At 65.1% G+C, this 25,314-nt stretch overlaps 7 protein-coding genes across 7 annotated transcripts; 4 read left to right on the plus strand and 3 right to left on the minus strand.

Annotated features, from left to right (window-relative positions):
• Nucleotides 1–242: 242 nt before the first annotated feature.
• On the plus strand, nt 243–1,377 carry MNEG_0001 (pyruvate,orthophosphate dikinase; the record flags this gene model as incomplete). The annotated part of the gene is made up of 4 exons (XM_014051493.1): nt 243–275; nt 444–602; nt 874–1,038; nt 1,285–1,377. The coding sequence occupies 4 exons, from the start codon at nt 243–245 to the stop codon at nt 1,375–1,377; spliced, it is 450 nt and encodes a 149-aa protein (XP_013906947.1).
• A 1,179-nt stretch (nt 1,378–2,556) lies between these two features.
• Nucleotides 2,557–4,996, plus strand: MNEG_0002 (molecular chaperone GrpE; the record flags this gene model as incomplete). Its single annotated transcript, XM_014051494.1, has 8 exons — nt 2,557–2,607; nt 2,784–2,809; nt 2,960–3,062; nt 3,410–3,577; nt 3,852–3,947; nt 4,138–4,245; nt 4,491–4,574; nt 4,838–4,996. The coding sequence occupies 8 exons, from the start codon at nt 2,557–2,559 to the stop codon at nt 4,994–4,996; spliced, it is 795 nt and encodes a 264-aa protein (XP_013906948.1).
• Nucleotides 4,997–5,543: 547 nt separating this feature from the next.
• Nucleotides 5,544–5,949, minus strand: MNEG_0003 (hypothetical protein; the record flags this gene model as incomplete). Its single annotated transcript, XM_014051495.1, has 2 exons — nt 5,544–5,725; nt 5,850–5,949. 2 exons carry the CDS (start codon nt 5,947–5,949, stop codon nt 5,544–5,546), a joined length of 282 nt encoding a protein of 93 aa, XP_013906949.1.
• Nucleotides 5,950–7,344: 1,395 nt separating this feature from the next.
• Nucleotides 7,345–8,851, plus strand: MNEG_0004 (ubiquitin-conjugating enzyme E2 N; the record flags this gene model as incomplete). The annotated part of the gene is made up of 7 exons (XM_014051496.1): nt 7,345–7,389; nt 7,493–7,520; nt 7,745–7,831; nt 7,980–8,038; nt 8,192–8,307; nt 8,522–8,619; nt 8,811–8,851. The coding sequence occupies 7 exons, from the start codon at nt 7,345–7,347 to the stop codon at nt 8,849–8,851; spliced, it is 474 nt and encodes a 157-aa protein (XP_013906950.1).
• Nucleotides 8,852–11,228: 2,377 nt separating this feature from the next.
• On the plus strand, nt 11,229–14,402 carry MNEG_0005 (hypothetical protein; the record flags this gene model as incomplete). The annotated part of the gene is made up of 3 exons (XM_014051497.1): nt 11,229–11,675; nt 12,031–13,450; nt 13,711–14,402. The coding sequence occupies 3 exons, from the start codon at nt 11,229–11,231 to the stop codon at nt 14,400–14,402; spliced, it is 2,559 nt and encodes an 852-aa protein (XP_013906951.1).
• Nucleotides 14,403–15,460: 1,058 nt separating this feature from the next.
• Nucleotides 15,461–17,669, minus strand: MNEG_0006 (hypothetical protein; the record flags this gene model as incomplete). The annotated part of the gene is made up of 4 exons (XM_014051498.1): nt 15,461–15,696; nt 15,898–16,219; nt 16,433–16,748; nt 17,029–17,669. 4 exons carry the CDS (start codon nt 17,667–17,669, stop codon nt 15,461–15,463), a joined length of 1,515 nt encoding a protein of 504 aa, XP_013906952.1.
• A 1,255-nt stretch (nt 17,670–18,924) lies between these two features.
• Nucleotides 18,925–24,613, minus strand: MNEG_0007 (5-methyltetrahydropteroyltriglutamate--homocysteine S-methyltransferase; the record flags this gene model as incomplete). The annotated part of the gene is made up of 17 exons (XM_014051499.1): nt 18,925–19,068; nt 19,242–19,393; nt 19,571–19,660; nt 19,881–19,978; nt 20,231–20,379; nt 20,600–20,704; nt 20,936–21,075; nt 21,211–21,277; nt 21,477–21,601; nt 21,802–22,146; nt 22,345–22,528; nt 22,738–22,989; nt 23,217–23,327; nt 23,531–23,632; nt 23,921–24,098; nt 24,377–24,425; nt 24,592–24,613. The coding sequence occupies 17 exons, from the start codon at nt 24,611–24,613 to the stop codon at nt 18,925–18,927; spliced, it is 2,313 nt and encodes a 770-aa protein (XP_013906953.1).
• Between the last annotated feature and the right edge of the window lie 701 nt (nt 24,614–25,314).

Raw genomic sequence — 25,314 nt, forward strand, 5'->3', positions numbered from 1 at the left:
GGGGTGGGGGGTGGGGTGGTCTGAGTGATGGGCCTCGCTTGTGTGTGCCTGCGTCACTACGCTGCATGAAGAGAGAGGATTGGGCGGAGTCATGCCAGCGTGCTGGACCTGTTGCTTTGCGTTTGCCGCACTCAAGACAACCCAGCTGCGGCTGCCTGAGGAGTACCCCCGCGATCAACCACCGCCCCTTCCAAACCTCAAATCTGCAGGTGTCCCTCGTCAAGGCCACCGCGGCCGACGTGATGCAGAAGCTGGGCAAGGAGGTGCCCTACAAGGTGAACAGGGCACTCAGCAACACCCGCGTGAAGCTGCGCCCTCTCCAGCTTTGCTCGGCTGCTTGGCTTGGCCCTGCGCAGCTGCGCTGCATGCTGTGGTGTGGTCCCAGCGAGGTGTTGCCCACCACGCCCCTCCCCATCCCGCCTGCCTGCGGGCTGTCCCTGCAGGTCGGCACCATGATCGAGATCCCGCGTGGCGCCCTGAGGGCGGGTGACCTGGCCAGGACTGCGGAGTTCTTCAGCTTTGGCACAAACGACCTCACCCAGACCTGCATGGGCATCAGCCGCGACGACGCGCAGGCCAAGTTCCTGGCCCACTACATGAAGGTGGGGCGCAGGGGTGTGGGCAGGGTAGCTGGTTCCATGGACAAGGCCCTGCTGGCCCTGAGCTGCGTCGTGCTGGTCGCTCAGGGGGCCATGGGCCGAGCGGACGGCGTCGCGCTCAGCAGGCAGCAAGGCTGTTGGCATACCAAGGTTGCAGACAGGAGCTGGCTCGTTGCTCGTGCTGGCCGCCCTCGGGGCCCAAGACTATTGTGCTGTTCCGGGCAACCTCATCAAACCTGCTCCTTGTCCCCCTCCCTCCCCTCTCAAAAAACAGACTGGCATCCTGGCGGTGGACCCCTTTGAGACCCTCGACACCTTGGGCGTGGGGGAGCTCGTGCGCATCGCGGTGGAGCGCGGCCGCAAGACGCGCCCCGACATTGAGCTCGGCATCTGCGGCGAGCACGGCGGCGACCCGGCCTCGGTGGCCTTCTTTGAGGAGGTGCGCACAGGGGGCTGACGCCGCCGCCAGGGGCGAGTGGCTGGCACGCTGCACCCCAGCACACATTGCTGCAGGGTCGCCCGCTTCCAAGCGTGATTAGCGCAGAAGCCTGCGCTCCGTGGGCGTGCCGTACAGCTATCGCACAACTGGCCGTGCATCACCGGGCAGGGCCATGCGACCCATCACGCTCGCAGGCTTGAACGCCTCCACGACCCCCCCTTCCTCCTGTGCACCCCCCGCCCCCAGGTCGGCCTGGACTACGTCTCCTGCTCCCCACTCCGCGTGCCCATCGCGCGCCTGGCGGCGGCCCAGGCCGTGCTGCGCGCGAAGAAGGCGTGAGCGCCGCACACTGTGGAGGTTTTGAGGCACGCAGCGCGCGCTTGAGCGCGATGCACAGCGGCGCCGTCCAGGCGGCTGGCGCTGTCACACAGGGGGAGGCAGGCGCTTTGCTGTGGGGGCAGGCGCGGCCGCGATTGCGGTCCTGTAGTATTTCTTGGGTCGGATGCGCACTCTGTGTGCTGTGTACATCACCATGCGTATGCATGCGCACAGGGACTACGCACCACACCACATAACTTTGGATATGTTGTGTGAGCTTTTCCTTGCCTTGCGGGTCCTTCATAGCCGGGGCTCCAGCTGGAGGCGACAGCAGTTTTGCAGCCCCCTACGTGGAGCCTGAAACAATGTGCAGAAACATTGGGGCCTCAGTCGGCGGTGACACGGCCCGGCTGTCGTGTGCGCCAACTTCCAGGCAAGAGTCCTGCCAAATTTTTGACAATCCTACTGCCTGCACGGCGCCACTGCCCGGGCAAAGCGGCCCGGTTTGGTTGTAGAACGGGGCGTTCTTTGAGAACAAGAGCCCCTTCACAGAACACAACATGTACGAAGGGCATCGCACACACACATACACACACAAGTACTTGCCAGGCACACCTGCTGCGGATCCAGGTGTTTGGGGCAGCTAGCATGTGTCCATTTTGCTTGCGACCTCGTCCCAATGTTTGTTGCACCTGTCTGCACAATGTAACCAAGCATCTCTCCTGCTGCTGTGCCTGGTGGGACATCGTCGTGGGGCAGGGCAACGACATGCCCCTGCCTCTAGCATATGTGCACAGCACTTCAGTCGTCAGGATGCAGGTCAAGGTTCTGGAGTCAACACGTCCCCGCCTGCCAACTTGCTGCCCACTGCCTGCATGATTCAGCATGTAGGAAAAATACAGATGCTTTTCAATTCCACCAGGCCGTGTCCTCACATGGAGCGCTTTGCACAACGCACGACGCAGTCACTCGAGAACCGTCTGTGCTGGCGAGCATGCTACCGTATAACATGCCCATGCAGTCGGCACTACTTAACAACATCTGAATTATAGTAACGAATCACAATTGAACGATCTCTGACAGGCTGGACACGCAGCTCACAGCAGCAAAATGCAGCTCTCGGCGAGCCTCCAGCGCCGCGTCGCGGGCGCGAGGATCCAGTCTCGCAATGTGACATTCATCAGCCGCGCTCGCTTGGCGATGGTGTCTCCCAGGCACCCTCGCACCCTGTTGCTCAGGGCTGCCGGCGAGGTGAGGCAATTGGCGCCTGCATGCAAGCAAGAGCGCATTCAATTACGCACACGTGTTGCTTATGTGCCGTCTATGCTGGCAGAATCCTGCTTATCGCCGCCCTCAGCCGCCCGCCGCCCGCGGCCTCCTGCCGTCGCGTGATGCACTGCCGGCCCTCCTTTGCGCCAATCTTACAGGAGGAGGCTGCCACTGCAGAAGCGAGGTGAGGATGATTGATAACAAGCATAAGCGCGGCAATGGTAGTGCGTCGGGCTGCATTCAACCGTCGGATGCTGGCACCGTGTGTCTTTTCATCGAGGTTGTTCACAGCTCCGCGCCCACCCCACGTGTCCCCGCCTCTCTGCCATCCCAGCACTGAGGAGGCTGGAAATGGCACCGCTGCTGCTCCTGCTGCGCCGCCGCTGGAGCGTGCGCGTGCCGCTCTGGAGGCTGACGAGCTGGACAAGGCCACGCTGGTGGGTATCGAGGGATGGGGGGCAGGTGGAGATCTGGGTATGGGGCGGGGTGGGGGGGAAGGGGATCAAGAATGGGATCCTGGGGTGCGGAAGGGTGCAGGGAAGGAATGCATCCAGAATCTCCTGGGTGTCCGGGGTCAGCGGGAGGTGGGCAGCACAGCGCCTCCTAGAGTGGAGAAGCGGCGCATTCCTACGCCCGGCCGGCGGTTGCATGGACCCAATGGTTGTGCTGCTGGGCCAGACAGCGCAACAGGACGGCGCTTCAGTGCGTTGCTGTGACTACCGCCTGCATTTCCTGTGCGTGTGGTGTCCCTGCCACCAACAACCACCCAACATCAACACCACAGGAGGAGGCCCTGGCTGAGCTGGAGGCCGAGCTGTCAGCGCTGCGGGAGAGCGCGGCAGCGGCAGAGGCGGAGGGGGCGCGCGCTGTGGCGCTGGAGGGCAGCCTGTCTGCCGCCAAGGACCAGTACCTGCGGCTGCAGGCCGACTTTGACAACTTCCGGCGCAGGACGGTGCGTGGCGTCAGAGGTTGGACAGGCTTGGCTGAAAAGAAGAGCGGATGGCTGACGGATGGCAGCAGGTCGATGGGATTCATATGCTGTTGGTGGCAAGTGCAGTTGGGAACCGGGGTGGGCTGTTTTGGGTGAGTTTGGCCATGCCCATTCAGCGCGTTGCTGATTGCCTGCTTCTTCCTCACTCCCCTTTGCCCCCAGCCCACGGCCATACGGCCCCTTCTCATTCCATGACTGCATAACGAGCTTGCATGCTGCCGCCCACCCCCCTCAGGCCAAGGAGAAGGACGAGCTCGGCTCGCGCGCCAAGGGGGACGTGGTGGTGGGGCTGCTGCCGCTGGTCGACAACTTTGAGCTGGCGCGCACACAGGTGGGGCGAGGGGCAGGCGACGGCGGCAGAGCGCCCTGGGGCCCGGCAACCGCTGCACGTCTCAGCGACTTGGGCCTGCTGCAGCAAACCTCAACAGCGGGTGCGGCCCTGGCCTGGACTCGATGTGCTGTCCACAAGGTCCTGCTCACGATTCCGCCTGCCCCCCCACGACCCCGCCGTCCTGCGCCAGGTCAAGACCGAGACCGACGGCGAGGCCAAGATCCAGGCCAGCTACCAGGGGCTGTACAAGCAGATGGTGGAGATCCTGCGCGGGCTGGGAGTGCAGCCCGTCAACACGGTGCGGCCCGCCAGCCTGGGGAGGGGGGGGGCAGCAGAGGGGCGCTGCGCAGCTGGGTGTACACGCGTGCGTGTGTGCTTGTGTGCGTGCTTTTTCGTTGCGCCACGCCGCGCATCGTGCGCCGCACGTGCCCTGTACGTCCCTGTTGTGTGCGCCATGACTCTGCCTGCCTACGCCGAGCTTGTCTGCAGGCTATGTGTGCAGCGCTGACTCGCACGACCACCCACCCCCTCCACCACTCCCAGGTGGGTTCGCCCTTTGACCCCAACTTCCACGAGGCCATCGCGCGGGAAGCCAACGACGACGTGCCAGACGGCACCGTGCTGCAGGTGTGCGTGCGTGCGTGCGTGCGTGCGTGCGTGCGTGTCTGCATGTTTTTTTTGGGGGGGGGAGGCTGACCGTGAGAACGGGGCCTGGGGCTGCTGCCGTCACGGGCTTCTGGCCAATCAATGGCGCATGTTAATCGCGCCGTGGCAGGCAGACTTCCATCCATACTCGCCAGACCCTGCCGGAGGGTGCCTCGCTCCCGGCTGCTAGCTTTCTGATCTCCCCCTGTTCCCGCGCCCCTCTCCCGTCCCACTTGCCCCCGTAGGAGTTCCGCAAGGGCTTTGCTATGGGGGACCGCCTGCTGCGGCCGGCCATGGTGCAGGTGTCGTTCACTGACAAGCCGGCGGAGGTGCCGGCCGCTGAGACGCAGGAGGAGGAGACGCCGGAGCAGCCGGCAGCGCAGCAGCAGGAGGGCCAGCAGTAGCGTGGGAGCAGCAAACATACAGCAGCAGTGGCGGCGGCTGCGTACGCGGCAGGCTTGAGGCGGCGCATGCGACGTTGGCCGGGTCGAAATGTAGAGAGCAGCAGCAGCGGTGCCCTTGGCCTCGGCCATAATTGTTGGCCGTCAGCGGGCGGGCCCGTGTCTCTATGCGATGGAACGGTTTGACTGTGTTGTGGAGCAGCAGCAGTGGTGGTGTTCAGTGCAAGGACATTCTCATGTGAGACTGGAGACTCAGGGCGCGCCTGATTTGCATTTGTGCCCGGCAGGGCGCACCCTCCACCTGAAATAGGGTGGCGCGTCGCGCGAGGAGCCTGGTCGGGCGCGTTGCTCAGGTGGCGGTGCGGCGGTTTGGGATGTGTAAGAACCGCACAGTCTCGTGCTGTGTCAGTTGTGCGGTCATGGGGCCGGTTCTGTTTGTAGGACACGTGCCCGGTTCAGGGCGCGCGCAGCTTCTTGTGTTACAGGGTGACGCTGGTGCAGGGCTCCTGGTGCACGCCCCTCGCGCAGAGGCGCGCCAATGTGTGGAGAATCACTCTGCGCTGGGCGCCCCTGCCTGCGGCGCGTCCGCGGCCGCCGACTCCACGGCGGGTGCCTCCGGCTCAGCCTGCGCAGCGGCTGCTGCGGCAGCTGCCTGTTCTGCGGCTGCAGCGGCCTCCGCCCGCCGCTTCTTGATGATGGCGGCCAGCTCCTGGAAATCACGGTTGCCCCCGCCTACGTGCCGCGTCAGAGCAGGTGAAGGCCGTGAGTACCACGGCGATGCTGATCGCATGAGCAGGGAAAATGCATCGGGCCAGGCACCAGGCATGCGCACTACTGCGGTCACGGCGGCACTCACTGCCGTCGGTCGACGCGTCCATCGCTGCCAGCTGCTTCTGTCCGCCATAGGCCAGCGAGGGCTTTGGGTCAGGGGTGTGGGATGGTGACGAGCGCGTCATGTGGTGGGTTCAGTCAGCAGCGTGCTCTCGCCCTGTTAGGAGGCCGCCGCATGCTGTCTGCAACGCGGACCATTGAAAGCCCTCCTCCCTGCTCTGCCACATTCCCAACCACCCTGTTTTCAAACGAGAAAGAGGAGTGGTTGCTGCACCTGTGGCCGAGCTGCCGCCGCCAGCAGGCCTGCGGCAATCAGGCCCACCGCAGCCACGCGCCGGGAGGGCGCCGCGCCGTCGGGCTTCAAAGCAGCCGCTCTCAGTGTAGTAGCACGTTGGCCACACGATGCGCTCATCCTATGCCCGAGCATTGTGCGTTTCTCTGCGGGGCGCCCGGGGCCACTTTTTGAGCACGGAAATGCCGTATGGCACACCGTAACGGAATTGATAATCACGTTATACACCACCGAGTCTTCCAGCTATCTGTGTACACCGTCTGGTGCACATTTTCGGGCTGTCACCGGACGCAGCACTCGTGTCTCGTGTCGTCCCCAGCTAGGTACGGTGTTAGCAGCAGCAACAACCCTTCACAGGAAAAGGATTCCACAGGCAATGCCATATTGCTAAGATCTCCCATGAATTGATTGAACAAGCAGATCCAGGGCGCCTGCCAGCCATGACACACACGTAGATGTTCCATTGTTGCAATCGCGCTGCTATTGATGTGAGCTGTGAGCACTTGGTGTGCTACGGGAGGACTTCTCGCATTTGAGATCGCCATCTTACCCATCGTACAAATCTTCGTAAGCCGCAAGGACACGCACACTTCAGGTGGACACGCACACTTCAGGTGCGTTGACCTAACGTTGACCCCTCCGGCCAAGCCGTCCCAGCCAGGTGAGTCGGCAAGTGTGGGTTATGCGTTCGGATGTGATACAAAGCAATGACCTCATCAGCGCTATAGACCGGTCAGATCAAGCCACTGGGTGCGGGCCATGGTAAAAATACTGCTGGCGGTGCCATGCTGGACGACATGGAGATGGCTGATGAGGTTTTTGAGTGGGATGCCGAGGCTTCAACGCAAATTTCTCATTAGGCGTCAACCCGGGACGTCCTTGATGACAGGGGCCACCGAAAAAAAACCACTTGTTGCGCGCCCAGATCACCGAACCAAGCGTTCAAGACAACTGCCAGCTCGACTTCGGCAGAACACTCGTGTCACAACACGGCAGTATTGGGCTTCAGGCAGCGGCTCCTCACCCATTGGCAGACGAAGGGTGAACACAGCGACAAGTTCGTCGCCCTGTGCGGCGCCTTGTTACTGTCGACGCTCGTATAGGTCCCTATCACATAGCTATCAGGTCGTCTTCAGGGCAAGGCTCGCTGGATCACCAAACAACACGGCAGGGCTCGCTGCCCTCCGGGAGGGTTAACTGCGGTAGACTTTGATACAGCTTTGCAAAGATGGCTGCAGCGCAGGCCGCTCAGCTGCCTCGGCGCATCATCAAGGTGGGCCGCGGCCCTTGCACGAACTTGAGCCAGGGGGCTTGTGCATGCATGCTCGTGGCTTTGGACTCAAATAAGCGGGGTTGGTTCGGCCGATCCTACGCAGGAGACTCAGCGGCTGCTGTCCGAGCCAGGTGAGCGACATGCCATGGCATGCGGGGCCGCCTTGCTTGGGCTCTGCGCGGCGGCGCTTCCTGCTGCGGCAGGTGCCTTGCGTCCGCAAGCCAGACTGCCACATCACTGCAGATTCAACGAGGGCGTCATTGCCAAGAAAGGCATGCGTATCATGGCTCTGTCTGGTTGCATGCTAAAAGTCGTGCTCGACATCGCGCTGACGCGCCGCCTCGCGCTTTCGCAGCGCCTGGCATCAGCGCCTCCCCCTCGGAGGACAACCTGCGTTACTTTGACATAATGATTGCAGGGCCCAGCTCAAGTCCCTATGAAGGTGAGCTCCATTGCATTGTGTTGTTCGTCGATGGCAGGCCTGCTGGGTAGCTGGTCAGATGATGCTGCTGTGCGGAAGTGGCCAGTTGCATGCAGCGTCATGTGATATGCTTTCATGATGGGCTTTGCACATGCCATTGTGGTTGTAGGCGGTGCTTTCAAGCTTGAGTTGTTTCTTCCCGAGGACTACCCCATGGCACCCCCAAAGGTTGGTGCTATAGCAGTGGAGTTTGGCGCAGCGGAAGGCTTGGGCAGATCTGACCAGGCAAGATGTTTGTGCTCCATGAGCAGCCGGTCAAACCCATTGTTCAGCTAGCGACATGTATTTGTTGTCTGACCCATCCTTTTAATATATTGCCAGGTGCGTTTCCTGACCAAGATCTACCACCCCAATGTTGACAAGCTGGGCCGCATCTGCCTGGACATCCTCAAGGACAAGTGGAGCCCTGCCCTGCAGATCCGCACCGTGTTGTTGAGGTGCGCAAGTGTTGGGCTTCATCCCCAAAGCAGGAGGGTTTCATAAGATCGTGGCACATGCAGACAATGGCCAACATGCAGACAATGGCCAGGTACTCCACCCGAGTTGGGGACACTTGCCACCGTCGCGCCAAGCAGGGGCGTTGAGCGCCCCCATCGCCCTAGTTTGAGTTGTTCAACGGGGTCATCCTTGTGTGTTGGTCCCACCCCGCAGCATCCAAGCGCTGATGAGCGCGCCCAACCCGGATGACCCCCTGGCTGAGAATGTGGCGAAGCACTGGAAGGACAATGAGCCGGAGGCCATCGCCACGGGTGAGGTTACAGGCATTTGCTGGAATGCCTGCATTCTCTCCTGACCGCAAACATAACGCGCTGTTGGTGGTGTGCGTTTGACAGCACGCTTGGTCGGTGTGTTGCCAATTTTGTGGTGTTTCTTGCAGTTGTACTACACCTAACGATCCAATTTTCATGATGCTTTTGCTTCCCACTCTTTAATCCCGCAGCCCGTGAGTGGACGCGCCTGTACGCCCACGGCCCCACATGATGATTGGCAAGACTCGCCTCATGTGTTCAGCAGTGGGTCAGTGTTCAGCCGTCACTGTTTGCGCCAGCTGCGGGCTGTTGAAGCGGTTTCAGCGGGGACGCGTGGTGGCGGCATCTGCAGCAGGCAGGGTAGTATGCGGCTTGTCCACCTGTGCTGTCTTCCATGCCCCGATCTCGCGATGGTGTGGTCTTTCCGTGGTCGTCTTGCATCGGTGCGCTTGGCTGCTATGCCGTCGCGGCCTTCGCCACGACCTCAATCTGCAATTGGCTTTCTTGTGTATGGCCGCACGTGTACGTGTGTGTACGTGTGCACACGCGCAAGTGTGTCATGCCAGTGAGACGGGCCAAACGCCCGCCATCCGCAGGCAGCGACATTTCGGCAAACCGTACACATGCATATTGAAGAGTGTAATAAGGTGGAAATGTATCAGCCTCAGCCTTCTTCAGTGGCAGCCTCGCTGTGAGCCTGTGACGCATGCCACCTTGCTCTTCATGAGAGTTGCAGGACGGCTGAAATTCATGAGCAAGGCAGCGTGGCACAGTCGGTGTCGGTGTCGCAGTGCCCTGACAAAATCACGCTGGGTTGCTTCCATCCGTCACACCGTCTGTCTTCGTTTCGTTCCCTTCCCGGTGTCCGCTGTCATTGGTCGCTCGATGGCCTTTGCAGCACCCATCGATCTGAACTGCTAGGCCCGAGGGACACAAGTAGGATATTGCAATGGAGGCCCTTGAGACGCCTGCGGTGGCCAACGGCGCCGGGGTCGCTCAGGGGAGCCCAAGGGCACTTGCAGCGGTGGACGGCCAGGAGCGGCTCCTGTTCTTTGCCTCGGTGCTCATAGGGCACAAGGTTGAGGTGCAGGTGAGCCTCGTCGGCTAATGATCCCTCGTGGAGAAGCGGGATTGTGATCAAGCCCGCCTGGTTTGCTGTTGGAAGGGCCGCGCTCCGCCGCGCCACACTCTGAGCTTCCCGCGCCCTCCATCTCGCAGACTCTTGACGGTGTGGTGTACGAGGGTATTTTCCATTGCATGAAGCTGTCCGCCGGCGCGCGGCACGTGGTGCTGCGCTACGCCAAGATCGTCCGCGACCCGACGCTTACAGCTGATGGGCTTCAGGAGCTGGCACAGCGTCCCGATGAGACTAAGGTGGTCATTTCGGATGTGCTGGCGTCGATCGTCGCCAAGGACGTGCGCATGGCGCCGGAGGACCTCGGCAGCGAGGCGTTTGGTGATGTTGGATTTGAGACAGACTCGGCCATTTCGCGCGGCCGCGGAGGGTGAGACACCTCTGGGAAGATAAAGGCTGCCCGCGCATTGCTCACCCGCCGATATGGGCCGCCCGCGTATTACGCTTACTGCTGTAGTTGGCGGATCCAATGGTGTGGAAGGGCAACAGCGGCTCTGCATGGCAGCCTCGAGGGCATGTGGAGGGTGGCGAGGCTGAATCCAGCAGGTTCCCCGCTGCCCGAGGCCAACAGCTTCTCGTTGCCGGCGTGCCTCTGACCCTGTGCTTCACAGGATTGCCGGGCGTGAGCTGGTGGCGTGGGTGCCTGACGAGCCGGCAGATCCAAGCCTGTTTGCGTTGGAGGACGGCGGGGACGGCGGCTGGGATCAGTTTGCAGTCAACAAGGTGCGGTCGGTCGGGTAGAGGGTGGGTCCGCGGGATCATCCACTACGCAAGATGACGGGCAGCAGAGAGGCCGTGGCAAATCAAGCACTTTTAATGCTACGCTGGGCAGTGGGCCTCAAACAGGCCGTGCAGCGCGATGCAGCCCGTGGCAGGGATGGCAGTCATGGTCACTTATCGTTCGCCTCACCACGCTGCTGCACCGCCCCCCCACCCTGACCCCACCAGGCCCTGTACAATGTGGAGACGACCTATGAGGAGGAGTTCTACACGACGCGCCTGGACCGCGACCGCTGCGCCATCAGCGAGGCGGAGGCGGCGCGCATCGCGTCTGAGATTGAGCGCGGTGACACAACCAACCTGCACCTGGCAGAGGAGAGGGGCCAGCACGTGGATGACTCGGGGGTGCGCTGCGGCACAGGGCAGGGCGCGGGGCGAGGGGCGCGGCAGCATGAATTTGCAGGGGTTGTCACCACGGAGCAGGGCGCTGCTCACACAATGCAGTGGGGCCTGGAACCTTGCGCCGGCTGTGGGCATGCCCACACCCTTGAGCTCGCAGCCTGAGAGGTGTTGCCTTCCAGGGGCTGCACGGCCAGGCTTCCACCCTATCGCACACATACCCCGCCCCTGTCAGCCGGGGTCCGCCCCTTTCTTGTCAACGCGCTCACCCCACCTGCGCTCTGTCCCGCCCCCTGTGCAGCTTGACGAGGAGGCCAAGTATTCTGGGGTGCTGCGGCCGGAGGACGTCGCGCGCATGCGCGCCCACCCACAGCAGCAATTGCAGCAGCAGCAGCAGCGGGGTGGCTCCAACGGCGCCATCCCGCGCCCAAGCAGCGGCCCAGCCTGGGGCCGTGCAGGCGCCGGTGTCGCGGCCGTCTCCGGCGCGCCGCCACCGCCGCCACGCAGCGCGCCCGCGTCGGCGCCCGTTCCGGTGCCCGCGCCGCCCCCGCCCCTGGGCGCCGCCGGCGGGGCGCCCGCGGCGGCTGGCAGCCCCGCGGTGCGGTCGTCCCCCATCGACATCAGCGGCCCCCTGGAGGCCCGCAAGGAGGCCAACCGGCTGCGCATGAGCATGACGGGCAAGAAGGACCGCTCCAGCCCCTACGGCACTCCCAAGGGCGGCCTGAAGAGCCCTCTGACCAGCCCCCTGGTGGGGGACCCCATGAAGGTGGCGGCACTCAACCTGGAGCCGGGGGTCAGCAAGGTGGGGGCGGGGGGCGAGAGCTGGGGGAGGGGGATGAGCGGAGGCTACAGGGGCGTGGAGTGGGCCGTTTGTGTGGGGCTGGTCAGGGCCCGAGTGCAGAGCGAGGTGTCCCGCGTGCACGGCAACCTGGCGAGCAGGGGTTTGGTTGGACAGCAAGGGTCCACGTCGGTGCCGAGGTCCCTATTTGCTCCTTGACACACATCAAGTCTCAGCCTTCCCGATAACTTGACCACTGCTGCACGGACTCCCTTCTGCTGCTGCCCTGCCCCCCCCCTCCCCCCTCAAACACACGCGCAAAATGCTGGCCTAACACAATGCTGGCCTGGATCACGCGACACCCCCGCTCCTCGTTCAGATGCCGAACGAAGTGCTGGCCGAGTTTGGGAAGTTCAAGAAGAGCCTGGAGGAGCAGCGCAGGGCCGAGGAGATGCGTGCCATCAAGAGCACACTCACCGCCTCCCTGCAGCGCACCAGCGGCGACGGCGGCAGCGGCAGCGGCAACAGCAGTGCTGCAGGCGCGCCGCCGGCGGGCGCGGGCGCGGGCGAGGACGGCGGCGTGGGGGCGGCGGCGGGCAGCGGCAAGCCGCCGCAGGCGCCTGTGGCGCCAGCCGGCGCTGGGGGCGAGGCCAAGAAGTCGTCTTTCAAATTCAACCCCAATGCCAAGCCCTTCTCCCTCAACGTCAACGCCAAGCCCTTCGTCCCGGGCACCAGCGGCGGCGGCAGCAGCGGGGGCAGCGGCGGCGGCGGGCTTGCGCCGGCAGCACCCGCCGTGCGGCAGCCGGCGGTGCCCATCCCGGCGGGCAACATCGGCGCGCCGCCCGGACTTGGCGCGCCGCCCGGCGCGATGCCCGGCGCAGGCGGCCACATGGGCGGCGCTGCGGGCCCGCCGCCGCCGCCGCCGCCGGGCGCGGTCGTCGGGATGGGCGGGCCGCCAGGCGTGATGCACCCTGGCGGCGCGGGTGGCTCCCTGCAGGGGCCCCCGCATATGATGCTCGTCCCACCGCCGCCCGGCGCCATGCCAGGCCTGCAGCACGGCGGCATGGGCGGACCGGGCGCCATGGTCCCGCCCGGCATGGGCGGCCTGCCCGGCCACCCCGGGGGGCGCGGGCCGCCGCCGGGCGCGATGGGGCCGCCTGGCGCGCTGGGGCCACAGGGCGGGCCGGTGGCGATGATGCCGCTGGCGGTGGGGCTCATCCCCATGGGCCCCGCGCCCGGCGGGCCCTTGGCCGGCGGCCAGGGCCTGCCGCCGGGCGTCATGGCCGGCCCACGGCCGCCGGGCGGCATGGGCGGGCCAGGCGGCGGCGGCGGCGGCGGCGGTGCGGGCAAGGGTGACCACCCTGAGCGGCGCGGCGGGCCTGGCGGGCCGGGCGGTCCTGGCCCCCACCAGGGTGGGCTGCGCCCCGACCCCCGGGGCCCCCCCCTGGACCACCACGGCCCGCCCCAGCGCGGCCCCCAGGGCGGCGACCACCACCACCACCCGGGCGGCGGCGGCGCCGGCAGCAGCGGCAGGGGCGGGCCCGACATGGGCGTGCGCGGCGGCGGCGGCGGCGGCGGCGAGGGTGATGGGCACCATCGCAGCGGCGCGCACCACCGGGAAAGCCCGCGGGTCGGCAAGGCCGATGGCCACGGGGGCGGTGACGGCCACTATGGCGGGCGCGACAACGGCGGCGGCGGGCCGGGTGGCAGGGGCGAGCGGGAGCGGGACGGCGGCTATGGCGGCGGCATGGGCGGGGGCCCGCCTGCCAGCAGGGAGGGCAGCTTCCCTTCTGCCAATGGTGGGTGGCGTGCATGAGGGGCGGGGGGGTAGCGGGGCATGCGGAGCGCAGCCGCGGTCACTCCTGGCGCTCACTGCGACAGTCATGGGTTTGGCGCGTCCAAAACGCCGCTGCCAGGTCACGGCTGGGCTGGGTGGAGCGACGCCGGGCCGCGACCAGACCTGTTCGCCCCGCACCTCGTGTTCCTTGGCAGGGCGCAGCCTCCGCACCTGCCCCTCACGCCACCCACCACACCACCTATCCTCAACCCCTCCCAACAGGCCCCTACAGCATGCCCATGTCTGGCGGCATGATGCCCACCCCCATGCCCGTCATGATGGCCCCCGGCGGCTTCATGGGCGCCCCCGGCCAGATGGTCGGCTTCAGCCCCGGCCAGCAGGGCCCCGTCATGGTGCGCCCCATGGGGCCGCCCGGCGCCATGTTCCTGCAGATGCCGGTCGGCATGCCGTTTGTGCCGGTCGCGCCGGGCACCAGCCCCAGCGGTCGCGCGCCGTTCTTCCCAGGCGGCGGCGGTTTCATCGCGGTTGGCCCGGGGCCGGGCGCACCCATGGGCATGCCAGGGGCGCCCATGGGCATGCCCATGGGGGCCGACGGCGGCCCTCACGGCGGCCCCGGCGGGCACGGGCCCGGCGGGCCGTCGCCGGGCGGCGGGCGCGGGCGCGGCAGGGGCGGACGCGGCGGCTTTGAGCGGCACGGCGGCGGGCGTGGGGGCGTTGGGCCCTACCACCCGAGCGGCCCGCCGCCGCCCAGCGGTGGCGGCGAGCGCGGCAGCAGCAGCGCCGCGCCGCACGGCAGCCCGCAGCAAGTCCCACGAGACGGCAGCAGCCAGCCAGCACCGCCACCCTCGCAGCCGCCGCCGCCGCCGCTGGAGCCTGCGGCTGTGCCGGCAGCACCGGTCGCGCCGGCGGGCGGCGCGGCTGGTGGTGCTGGCGAGGGCGGTGCTGTGGAGTGATTGTGGCGCGTACTCGCTCACCCCACCTTGGGCGTGTGGGCTCAGCGCGCCTCTTGGATTCAGAGAATGCGTGCAAGCTGAGAGCATGCAATTTAACGTGCAGCCGTGGTGTGCGTTTGGCATGGGCCGCGGCACGCCAGTTCCAGGCGTCTGGCCCCCGCAGGCCCGCCCGCCCCATCATCCCTGTCGCACTGTGCCCAGCTGTCTTGATTGTGCGTGTGACGTCTTGGTTTGGGCACCACAAAGCCAGAATGCTGGACACAGAGAGCTGATTGTTACACAGGGCGCTGGCAACGTGGAAAGAGACGCAGGCGAGAGGCAGCCTGGGGCAGCGGCAGGAACGCCGTGGGGACGTGCTTGGGGGCACAGACAACGGGCAGCGTGGTGGTGTCGGGCCACGTAGCTGCAAGGGACTCAAGCCGCCACACATAGCCGCATGGTTATTAGGGCAGGCACCACACGCTGCGTGGGCGGCAGTTGCACAGGGGCTGCCACCCAGATTGCTGCGGTGTGACCCAGCCCTCAACGCACCCTCTGGCGTGAGGGAAGGGCGGCTGTGGCATCAACGAGTGTTGAGGGCACGTGCATCCAGCACGGCTAACGGCAGGTGTAGTGAGCATGACACACCGCCAGGGCAGTGAGTCGGCAATCGTTTTGAGAGGCCAGCCTCTTTGCTGTGTACTGTACAGGGTGCACTGATGGCGCGCATGGCCGATGCTTGAACCAGGGCTCATGGTGAAAAACTGTGTGTAGCAGCCTCGAAACGAAGGAACAAGGAGGATGACACGCGAGTCAAAAATTGAGCAAAGTAGGCGCAACAAAGGCGCACAAAGGCGCGGCTTGCATGTTGATGCGCGTGTCTCTCGCCTTTGAAAGCGCTTGTGAGGTCAAAACAAGAGTGGACAGGGCCACGACACCCTCGCGCCACCCACGCCAATCCTGGACGGGTCCAGGGCAAGACGCGTCACACCGCGATGGTCGGTGCCCTTCGTCCGCGTGGCGCCCACCGACCCACCTCGCCCGTTCGCAGGAGAGGGCAGCGCCGCTCCCGCCGGGCCTCATGCTAAGAAGGCATGGCTGAGGGCGGCCCCCGCAATGGTGCCAGCAGTCACAACCTCAGCCGCGCGCGCCACGCGCAGTATTGCGCGGAGCAGCGTCCCCCGAAGGCTGCTGTCGCGCGGCCGCTGCAGCTCGCCGCGCGCCACGCGTGCGCGCGGCTTGGCCACGCCTTGCAGCCGCCAGCCAGCGATGGCGCGCGCGGCCGCTTCCAGCTGGGCCCCCGCCGCATTGGCTGCTGTTGGCACGGCGGGTGGCAGCTGCTGCGGGGCACCCTGCTGCAGGAGCACCTGAACTAAGTCGCCGTTGGCTGCACTGCCGCACGGGTCGCTGCTGAGCACAGGGGCCGGGAGGCACGCGGTAACACCCTGCTGTGGCGCCGGGCCTGCCAGGGCCGTGGCAGCGTGCCCAGTGTGCTGCTGACCATCGTGGCGCCTACCGCGCCTGCGCTTGGCACCGTGCCGGCACGGCCTCTGCGGCTGCTGCTGCTGCTGCTGCTGCTGCTGCTGCATCGTCACCGCCTGGCCAGCAGTGTGCGGCGCGGCGGTGGCAGCGGCGGCGTCGGGAATGGCTGCCGCACTCTGCTGCTGCTGCTGCTGCCCCAGCCGCCGGTGCTCCCGCTGGCGCTGCCGCCTCGACATGGGCGCGGCTGTGATGGCCTTGCCGTCGTCGAGCCGCCCCTGGGCACTGCTCTCTGCATGTGGGGCGTGTGCTGCAGCGGTGAAGTCGCTGGAGGAGCTGCATGCGCTGGAGCTGCCCGCCTGAGATTGGCGGCGGAAGTGGGGTGAGGATGAGAGGGTTGTGGCACTTGGGGCCTAGAACGCCCGAACCGCCTAGTCACACTGGTGGGACCTGCTCGGCGGGCTGCATGGCTGTAAACGCCCAGCACCACAACAGCCTCAACCCCACCTAGCACGCAGGGCCATCGCCACAGCCAGTCCCAGTGCCCTGATGAAGTAGGCACCCAAGCGTACCTGCTTGTTGCCCACAAAAGCGATGGCTTGGCTGCTCGCAGCACCCAGAACCGCCACCCCGGCCACCGTGTCCACTGCGGCCGACGCCGCGCCAATCAGTGGCAACGGGAGGTCAGCCGACACCAGGTGTGATGTTGCTGCCGGGACAGCGGCGCGCAGCGGCACAGTTGCCTGCGTCATCGGGGATGCAGGCGCACAGGCGTCTGTGGCGGCATCCAGCACGGACGCCTCCAGGGCTGCCGCCGCTGCAAATGCCGCCTGCTCGAGCTCCTGGCTAAGAATTTCCTGCGCCCGCGTCCGCGCGGCAAAAGTGTCCCTGGGGTTGGGATAGGGGCCGGAGGCAGAGGGTGAAGGTACTTACTGCGGGCCAAGGCCACCGCTGCAGGCTGTCCCCCTGCGCTCAGTCCCCAAACACTGCAAGGCGACAAACGCGTCGCCTGCCTTGCCCCAGATGCCTGCAACGCTAGTTGCTTTCCGAGTACCCCCGCGTACCTGTCTCGCTCCTCCCCAGCACACAAGCGCATGCACACACACCCACACACACACACACACTCACACACACAAGCACGCACACATGCGGTGCTCTGCCCACCCACCACTGCTGCCAGAGGTCATCGGACAAGATCACGCGCCGTGCCCCGTCGGCGCCCGCCAGCGCCGCCGCCCGCGCGACCCCAAACGCCGAGGCGGTCTCCAGCGCGCCGCCTCTCGCGCCGCCGCCGCCCGCCGGCACACCAGCCGCGCGCGCGGCGGCGGCGACGGCGGCCTCCGTCTCAAACTCCATGGCGGCGTCGGCCACGGCCTCCATCAGGCTGTAGGCGGCCGGCTCGCGGCCGGCGTCGAGCCACAGCGCCTCCACGTCGCGGAAGAGTTCAGACAGCAGGCCCCGCAGCAGGCCGGCCGGCGACGCGGCGGCGCCGCGGCCGATGCCCGGGACGCCGATGTCGGGCGGCGCCTCGAGCAGCTTCCTCAGGGCGCCCCAGCGACGCTCCAGGGCGAATAGCTGCTCCCCAAAGCTTGGGGGCTCCCGCTGGATCGGCTGCTGCGGCGGCAGCAATGGCGGCGGCGGCAGCGCGATAATGGCAGCCGCGGCGGAGGCGGCGGCGGTGCTGCCGGTCCGGGCGCCTGCTGGACTGTCGTCGTGCGGGGCGTCGTCGGCCGGCGCGTGCAGGCAGCGCCACCGCAGCGCGGCGACCTGCTCGGCCAGCCGGCCAGCCTCCGGGTCCTGCGTCGCCATGGCTGCGCGCTGCACATCGCGGAGCAGCACGTCCAGCACCCTGCCCGTGTCGACAGCGGGGGCAGGTGCACAAAGGACGCCCCTGCCGCCAACAACACGGCTGGCAGCGTGCCGCTGCGTCCCAACCGCGCTGCCACGGCCACTCTCTACAAGGCGCTTTGTCGCCTCGAAGCGTCCACGAAGTTGTTCAAGCTCCAAGCTGGGCCGCTGCAGGGTGCTGGGAATCGTTGGACCGGGATGCTGCACCCGCCAGGCGACGCTGGATGCTAGCGCATGCTGACGGCGCGCCCCTCGAGGGCGGCCTGGAAGTGTGGCCACACTGCTATTATTGATGCCCAGGCACGCCCTCAGCCGCAATACAGCACGAATAGCGCAGGCCGGCTTGATGCCGGGGAGGTCCCATCGCATTCTGCCGCTACGGCCCTGATGCTGTAATGGGCGAGGTGTAAGGCTCGTTGTTGAACTGATCCCCAGCATGTGTCGAGGACGGGTTGTTCAACGCAGGTTTGGCGGATTGACAGCAGCGGGTGCAGCACACCGCGGACGATCGGCAGCCAGAATGCATGCGATGTTACATTTACACTTCGGTCGTGACTTCGGCAGCACGCCCAGCCCCGTCCATGCTGTGCTTTTTTGTCACCCCGCGCATTGTTGGCGGCACACCTGGACTCCTAGTGACTGTTGGCTGTAAGGCTGTGTGACTGAGATGGCCTACGGTTCCAGGGAGTCTTTCAATGTTTTGAAGCGTGTTTCAAACTTGAACGAGGTGTCTGCTGGCGAGGCGGCCCGCTCTGGTTTGCTGATGATGACCTGCTGAGTCAGCTACATCCTTGCGCTGCAGGCTTTGTCTGCCTGAAAGCGAAGCAGTTGACACATCAGTGATTGTTACCTCTTCATTAATGTATGCGACACAGCACGTCTCGATTAAATTTGATGCAATTGAGGGACATAAAGGGCATATGCCTAGGTCCACTCCGGGTTGAGCAAGCTTTTCTGGTAAGAGGTGCAAGACGAGGGCCACCCTCGCAGCCAACAACATGTTCAAAGAGTACGGTGAAGTCACACAGACTCAAACAGTATGCATTGAAGGGACAGTGATCGATGGAAACCCAACAACACGCGGCTTGGTGGCTGCAGCAAAAATCTAGTTGCAGCACTACTTCTATACCATCAGGCCGTGGTACTGCATGCCAGCTGGCTTGACCACGAGCAGGGCCACAGGAAGCCAGCGGTACTGCCACTCCCACTCGATGAATTAGCAGCAGCCCGCAGCGGCGCAGGAGCGTGCGGGCGCCGCGGTGGTGGCCGCCACCCCCTTGCCAGGCCCCTTGGATGGCCCCTCCACCTCGGCGCGCAGCGCGTGGGCGGCGGCCACCATGTTGCGCAGCGACGGTACCACCTGTTATTACGAGGACGAGGGTGCCGGACGACTTGATGGACGTGCCGGCCAGGGGCGCAGTGTTCAACAGGACAGGGGAGGTCACGCAGACCTGTTGCTGCGCAGTGCAGCCTGGGGAGCCCACACGATGGCACCTCAGTTGCAGGCAGCAATTGGCCCCCTCGTGCACGCACCTCGTCCCAGGTGCGTGTCTTGAGGCCGCAGTCGGGGTTGACCCACAGCCGCTCCGGCGCACCCGCCAGGATGCCAGTGGCCAGGAAGGTGCGCAGCTTGGCCACGAGCGCGTCGACGCCCGGCACAACAGGGCTGTGCACGTCATATACGCCTGCACGGGCGATGGTGGTGGTCGGGTAGAGCAGTGAGAAGCCGGACGGTTCAGTGTTGATGGATCTCTTGAGGTTGCGTCGTGTGCACAAGCGGGCGTTCTCATTCCAAAAGGCAGGCACCCGTAGTCCTCCCCCACCCGCAGCCCGCATTCGCATCATCCCAGCCACCAGCTCACCAGGCCCGAGGTCAGCGGTGTACCCGGCCTGCGCCAGGGCGCGCACCATGGCGTCACCACTGCGCGAGTTCTCGATGGTCAGCACATCGGCTGCGGGGCGAGGGGTGGGAGGCGGGCCGGGTGCTGTCAGAGCCTGCACGCTCTACATGCAATGACCCCAACCAGGCCAGACACCTGAAGACTTCAGTATACAGTAAGGGTGCAACTAGGAACCAGCAGCCTGTTTCAGCTCCCCCGCCCCACACACACCCTTGGCTGATCCACCCTCCCTCCCCAGCCCGCTGCGCCCCTCTTCCCCCGCCTCACGCACCGTCCATGTCGATGATGGGCTTCATGATGTCACCAAAGTCGGAGTAGCACAGGTGCGTCACGACCTGGGTGGACGGCGCGGCCACTGCAGTGCACAGCCTGCGTCGTGAGGGGGGTAGGTGGGGTGTGGGAGGGATGCAGAACTAGCCTGTTACAAAAGCAGGTGCAATGAGACATGGACTTTGTTCCTGACATCAGGAAGTGTCACCCAGTCACTGTTGATAATCCACACCCTTATGTGAACGAGTAGAGCTGTTTGAACAGGCACTACCTACTGCTGCCCAGGGCGACAGTCGTCCATGCTTTTTCAAAATCACAACCTCCCCGCAGCACCCCCCATCCAGGCCCCACCTGAAGGCGTCCACCGCCCAGCTGAGGTAGCTGTCCCACTTGGCGTGCTTCAGGGGCAGGCCCTCGCGCAGGGCCGGCTCGTCCACCTGCACGATGCGGCAGCCGGCGTCCTGCAGGGCCGCCACCTCCTGGCGCAGGGCCAGGGCCAGCTGGGAGGGGAACGCGGTGACGCAACACGGGGGGTGCAACAGTCAACAGGACGTCCTGTGAAGGGTTGCTGGGGCCTGCTGCGGCTGAGCCTAAAGCAAGCATGGATTCTCGTGGGGGATGCAAGGATCGCAAGGTTGCATCAAACGTAGGCGCGCAACATCCCACGGCTGGCTACTCTATGTCACCAATGCTGGCACCCCTGCCGAGCCCACCCCCAACCTGGAAGGCCTGGGCGCGGCGAGAGAGGTCCTTGCGGGGGAAGCTCCAGTTGAGGATGGTCACGGGCCCGGTGAGCATGCCCTTGACGGGGCGCGGGGTCAGGTCCTGGTGGCGACGGCAGACGTGTGGAGCGAGACGCAGGGCGGGATACCTGCTAAATGATAGCACGCTTGTGTGCAGTGATGACACAAGCGACCCCAGGGTTGGGTTGGGTGCTGCAGTGCAGCAGCGGGCATATCGAAACGGCTGTGCATGACCTGCCCAACATTCCAGACAATGAACAGGTCTCCATGCTTCCTTTATAATCGCTCTGCCCCCGTCTCCATGCCCACACACCTGCGCGACCTTGAACTCGCGGACTGTCATGGCGTTCACAAAGGCCACGTCACCAGCGATGATGGGGGGCCGCACGTAGCGGGAGCCGTAGGACTGGACCCAGCCGTGCTGCGTGAACACCATGCCGGACAGCTGCATCCCTGCAGGGCAACGTACGTGGGGTATAGGTGCAGGGTGTGGTGATTCAGAGCATGGTTGCAGGCGGAAGATCTGCACCAGTTGCTGCACAGGCTCAAACCGTTTGCGCGGCGGATACCGCCATTCCACCCTCTCACCAAAGTGCTCGCTCATGTCAGTGCGCTCCGCCTCGCCGTGCACCAGCACATCAATGTCCAGGCCCTCCTGGGTTGCGAGTGGGGGGCAGGCCGGGGATGTTGGGTGCGGTGGCGTCAGCACGAGAGGCAATCCCACAAATGAGCAACGGCCAGGCTGAAATTCTGCAGCGCTTTCTGCTTTATTTCCCAACAACAGTACAGGCCGCACAGCCGCACGTGCCCCCATCCTGTGTGCCCCCCACCTGCCCCCGCCCTGTGCCCCCCACCTGGATGCCGATGGCCAGCGCAATCTGCTGGTCGATCAGCCGCTCGTAGGTGGGGCGGTCAATGGCGCCGGACTTGAGCTGGGCGCGCAGGCGACGCACCTGGGCCGTCTGGGGGAACGACCCAACTGCACACAGCAAGATGGGGGCAGGCAGATGGGGGTGGTCTGGTGAGAAGGGCTGCTGTTGTGAAGAGGGGCGCCACAGGTGTAGCTTGCGTAATTTGCTCTCCACATCAGTCAAGGCAGGAAAGACTGCAGCAAATCATACCAAGTTGGGATGAAAGCAAAGCGGGACACGCCTCCCCCGCTGCCTGCCGCGGACTCACTGCTCGTCGTGGGGAACGCCGGGAACTGGGGCTGCTTGGCGCGGCGCGCCTCAAAATTCTCCGCGCGGTCAAACATGGCGCGCTCCAGCTCCATGGCGCTATCCCGCACTCGGCCCACCCAGCCGCCGGCCGCGCCGGCGGCCCCGCTGACGCCCTTGCCCGCCGCCAGGCGCGCGATAGCTCCGAGCTTCTGCACGGCAAAAGCCAGGCGGGGGGCCAGGCCGGCGGGGAGGGCGGGCTCCAGGGTGACGTCCCAGGGCAGGTGCTGCAGGGACACGCTGGAGGTGACGGCCAGGGAGGACGCCCCCAGGGTGCGCAGCTCGTTCAGCAGGGCGGTGCAGGCCCCTGCGGGTCGGTGGACAGGCGGGATGGTCGCGGGCGTCACAGGGTGCACGCGGTGAAGCCTTTTGAGCATGCGTTGTGCTTCGTGCAGCGACATCGCACCCGACCATATGCAGCAGCTACGCTTGGTTCAAACGTCATGCAGGTGCAGCGCAGGGCCAAACCACCAAAGGCAAGGCGCGTGCGCATGTAGAGACCCACCCTCGTCGTCGGCCCACACGGAGCGGCCGTCAACGCAGCCGACACCCAGTCGCTTGTCAGCGGGCCAGCCGTTGGCCCTGATGAGGTCCAGGGTGGCGTTGGGGGCGGTGGCGCCAGGGACGCCGCAGAAGTCCAGGGTCAGGGCCCTGACCGGCAGCTGCGCCACCCAGGGGTAGGCCTCGCCCTGCGCGGATAGGGATTCAGGGCCAGAGTGCGGCGTTGAGTGCTCGACAGCACGGCCCAACAGCATCCAGAGAGATGATCTTGACCAGTCCTTCATGAGGGGGTGTAGCACCATGGGTCTGGCACAAATAGATTGCAGGCCCCCGCGCCCGGGCTCCTGCCGCAGTGCCGCAGGGCGTCTCTTCCCTCCCCTGGCCGGCCGCAACCCACCAGGTCGTCGTAGCAGGCCACCAGGTGGATGGGGCAGCCCACGGCCGCCAGCTGCGCGTACGCCGCCTGCGCCGCGCGCTGAGCGGCGGCACCCTTGTCCGTGGCGAGCGCCGGCTCGTGCAGCTGCACCTCGGGGGCGCCCACGGCCTGCAGCTGGCGCAGCAGCTGGGCGTACGAGGGCAGCAGCTTCTCCACCACAGACTCAATAGGCAGGGTGGTGGACGACAGCAGGGCAAAGGTCACGGGGCCCACCTAGTGGTTGGGTGGGGTGCACACACATTTGAGATGAGTGGGTTGTGATGATTCAATTTGCAAGGAGGCATCCATGAAGTGCGCATAGCATGGGCGTGTGCTGCGTGTGTGCACGAGGCCGATGCTGCCAGCCGCAGGTGTCGGTGGCCGCTCACAGGAGACTTCGCTCGGCCGCACACGATAAGGACTTGGCCGCGGCCCCCTGCCCGCGCACCCCATCAACCCACCATCATGGGCACCGCCGCATCCTTGCCCAGCAGGGCCTGGCCCCTCTTGAGGCGGTCCAGGATGGCTGAGAAGTCGGGCTTGGGGGCGAAGCCCTCCTCCAGCTCCGGTACCTGCGGGGCGGGACGCAAGGGGCAGGGCACAGGGGTACATGAGGACATCCACGCTCAGGGGGCCCCGGCTTCTGGGCAACAACATGCCCTGCAGCGAGACGCCCCACACCACAACATTCATTCGGGCTTTGGCGTCGGTGGCGCAGCGCCCCTGTTGTGTGCCCCTAAAAGCAGGACCGGCCTCCCCCAGCCTTGCCACCCACCAGGTAATGGTAGTTGGTGTCCAGGAGCTTGGACATGTCCAGGGCCGGGGCGTTGGGGGCACCGCGCGCCATAGCAAAGTAGAGTTCCAGGCCAGACAGGTGCTGTGGGTGAGCAGGTGAGGGGGGCGGGGGCGCGATGGCACACGGGTGATGGGATAGACAGACAACTGTGCGAGGAGCGTGAATGAAGGGGGGGCAGGGAGGAGATACCAAGGGGTGCCAGGAAACTGAGGGTTTGTGTGCGCGCATGTTTGCAAGTGAGATCTGTGATGAGGCAAGAGGTGAAAGATGTTGGTGCCCAGACGAGGCAGGCTCATCTCACGGGCAGACGCTGAGCTTGAGGTCATGCCGGCGACACGTGCGGCGAGGCGCATCCTTGGCACCACTCACCTTGAAGCGGGCCGGGGCGACGCCCAGGGCGTAGACCATGTCCAGCACCTGGTCATAGTAGGTGCCGTCCAGCGCGATCAGCTGCACACCAGCCGCCTGCTGGGCACGCCAAGCCTCCTCATCAACGGCCGCAAACGAGGCCACCAGGTCAGGCTCTGACGTCTTGCCCTTCCAGAAGCTGCGGCCATGCAATTGAGTGCTTACAAGATTAGTATGCGAGCGGCAGTCTCGATGGTTGGCGGTTTGTGCCCTGGACAACAGACAGCCAATACATGTCGGTGCCAAAGGCCACCCGAGCGCGGGTCCCGGCGCTGAGAACAGATGCAAGGAGAGGGCGGGTGACAAGCGAGGCAAATGCGTCGTTCACACTGATGGCGTGGCAGCGGCTGGCATACAGGCCTCGTCGAGTGCATGCGCCTTTGCTTTCGGGCCTTTGCGCAAGGCAGTCGGCCCCACCTCTCAAGGGCCACCTTGGCCTGGCGCTTGGATCCAGTGCGTGGGAAGCCTGATCAAAAAGCGGAAGCAACGACAGCGGGGCAGGATGGGCGAGGTCAGGGGGTTCGTCAAGAGGGCGCAGTGCCAAGGATACTTCACGGCCCCAGATCCCTTGCATGACAGTGTTTTAGAACCAATATAGCGATCGCGCAGGGCCCAGTGCGTTGAAGGCTCACCGATAGTGGTGGAGACAGCCATGTTGCTGGTATTTGGGGATGTGTGGCGGACTGCGCTGGGACTTTCGAGAGCTCAAATGACAATATTATGTCTGTGTAACTTTATTTGTGGGATGCAGCAGCTATGTATGCTCGCCAGCGCAGGTGGTCGAAAGAAAACCCGGCCAGCTTCGTTAGGCGGGTGTGTGCGCTTCAGAGTGTCGTGCGTATGTCGAGGTGAATAAATCTATACTACACTTCAACATACACACGTCCGGCGTCCAGGCGGCCTTGTCGAGCCGCTGCGCAGATCTTGCACGCGCCCAAAGGCGCAAGCAAACTCACAGGCCGTTCCGAAATCATTCTGAAAGCTGAGAACGTCAATGTAGCGTATTACAGGGCTAATGGTGGTCGCACTGCCGGCGGCGAGAAGGGCGTGTTCATACCTCTCACGGCTGTGGCAACAGGCACAGCAGCACGCATGCTCTGATGGGCCAGCCACCAGTAGGCGCTGCTTGATCACAGATGAAGACTCAATCTGCCGGACAGGCGTCAAATCGTCATCCACGTAAATAAAGGCATGTATGCGGCAGATTCCATCACCCTGGTGTCACTGAACTGTTTTGCAGTAGGCACACCGTGATGGTGAGGTGTCCCATCACTGGTGTTGCTTGATGGAACAGATGATTGGGCATTCCATGTACTCTGCGTTGGTAACACGGCACGACGAAGCAATTGAAATGT

Source organism: Monoraphidium neglectum (assembly GCF_000611645.1).
Source record: "Monoraphidium neglectum strain SAG 48.87 unplaced genomic scaffold scaffold00001, whole genome shotgun sequence".
Lineage (NCBI taxonomy): Eukaryota > Viridiplantae > Chlorophyta > Chlorophyceae > Sphaeropleales > Selenastraceae > Monoraphidium > Monoraphidium neglectum.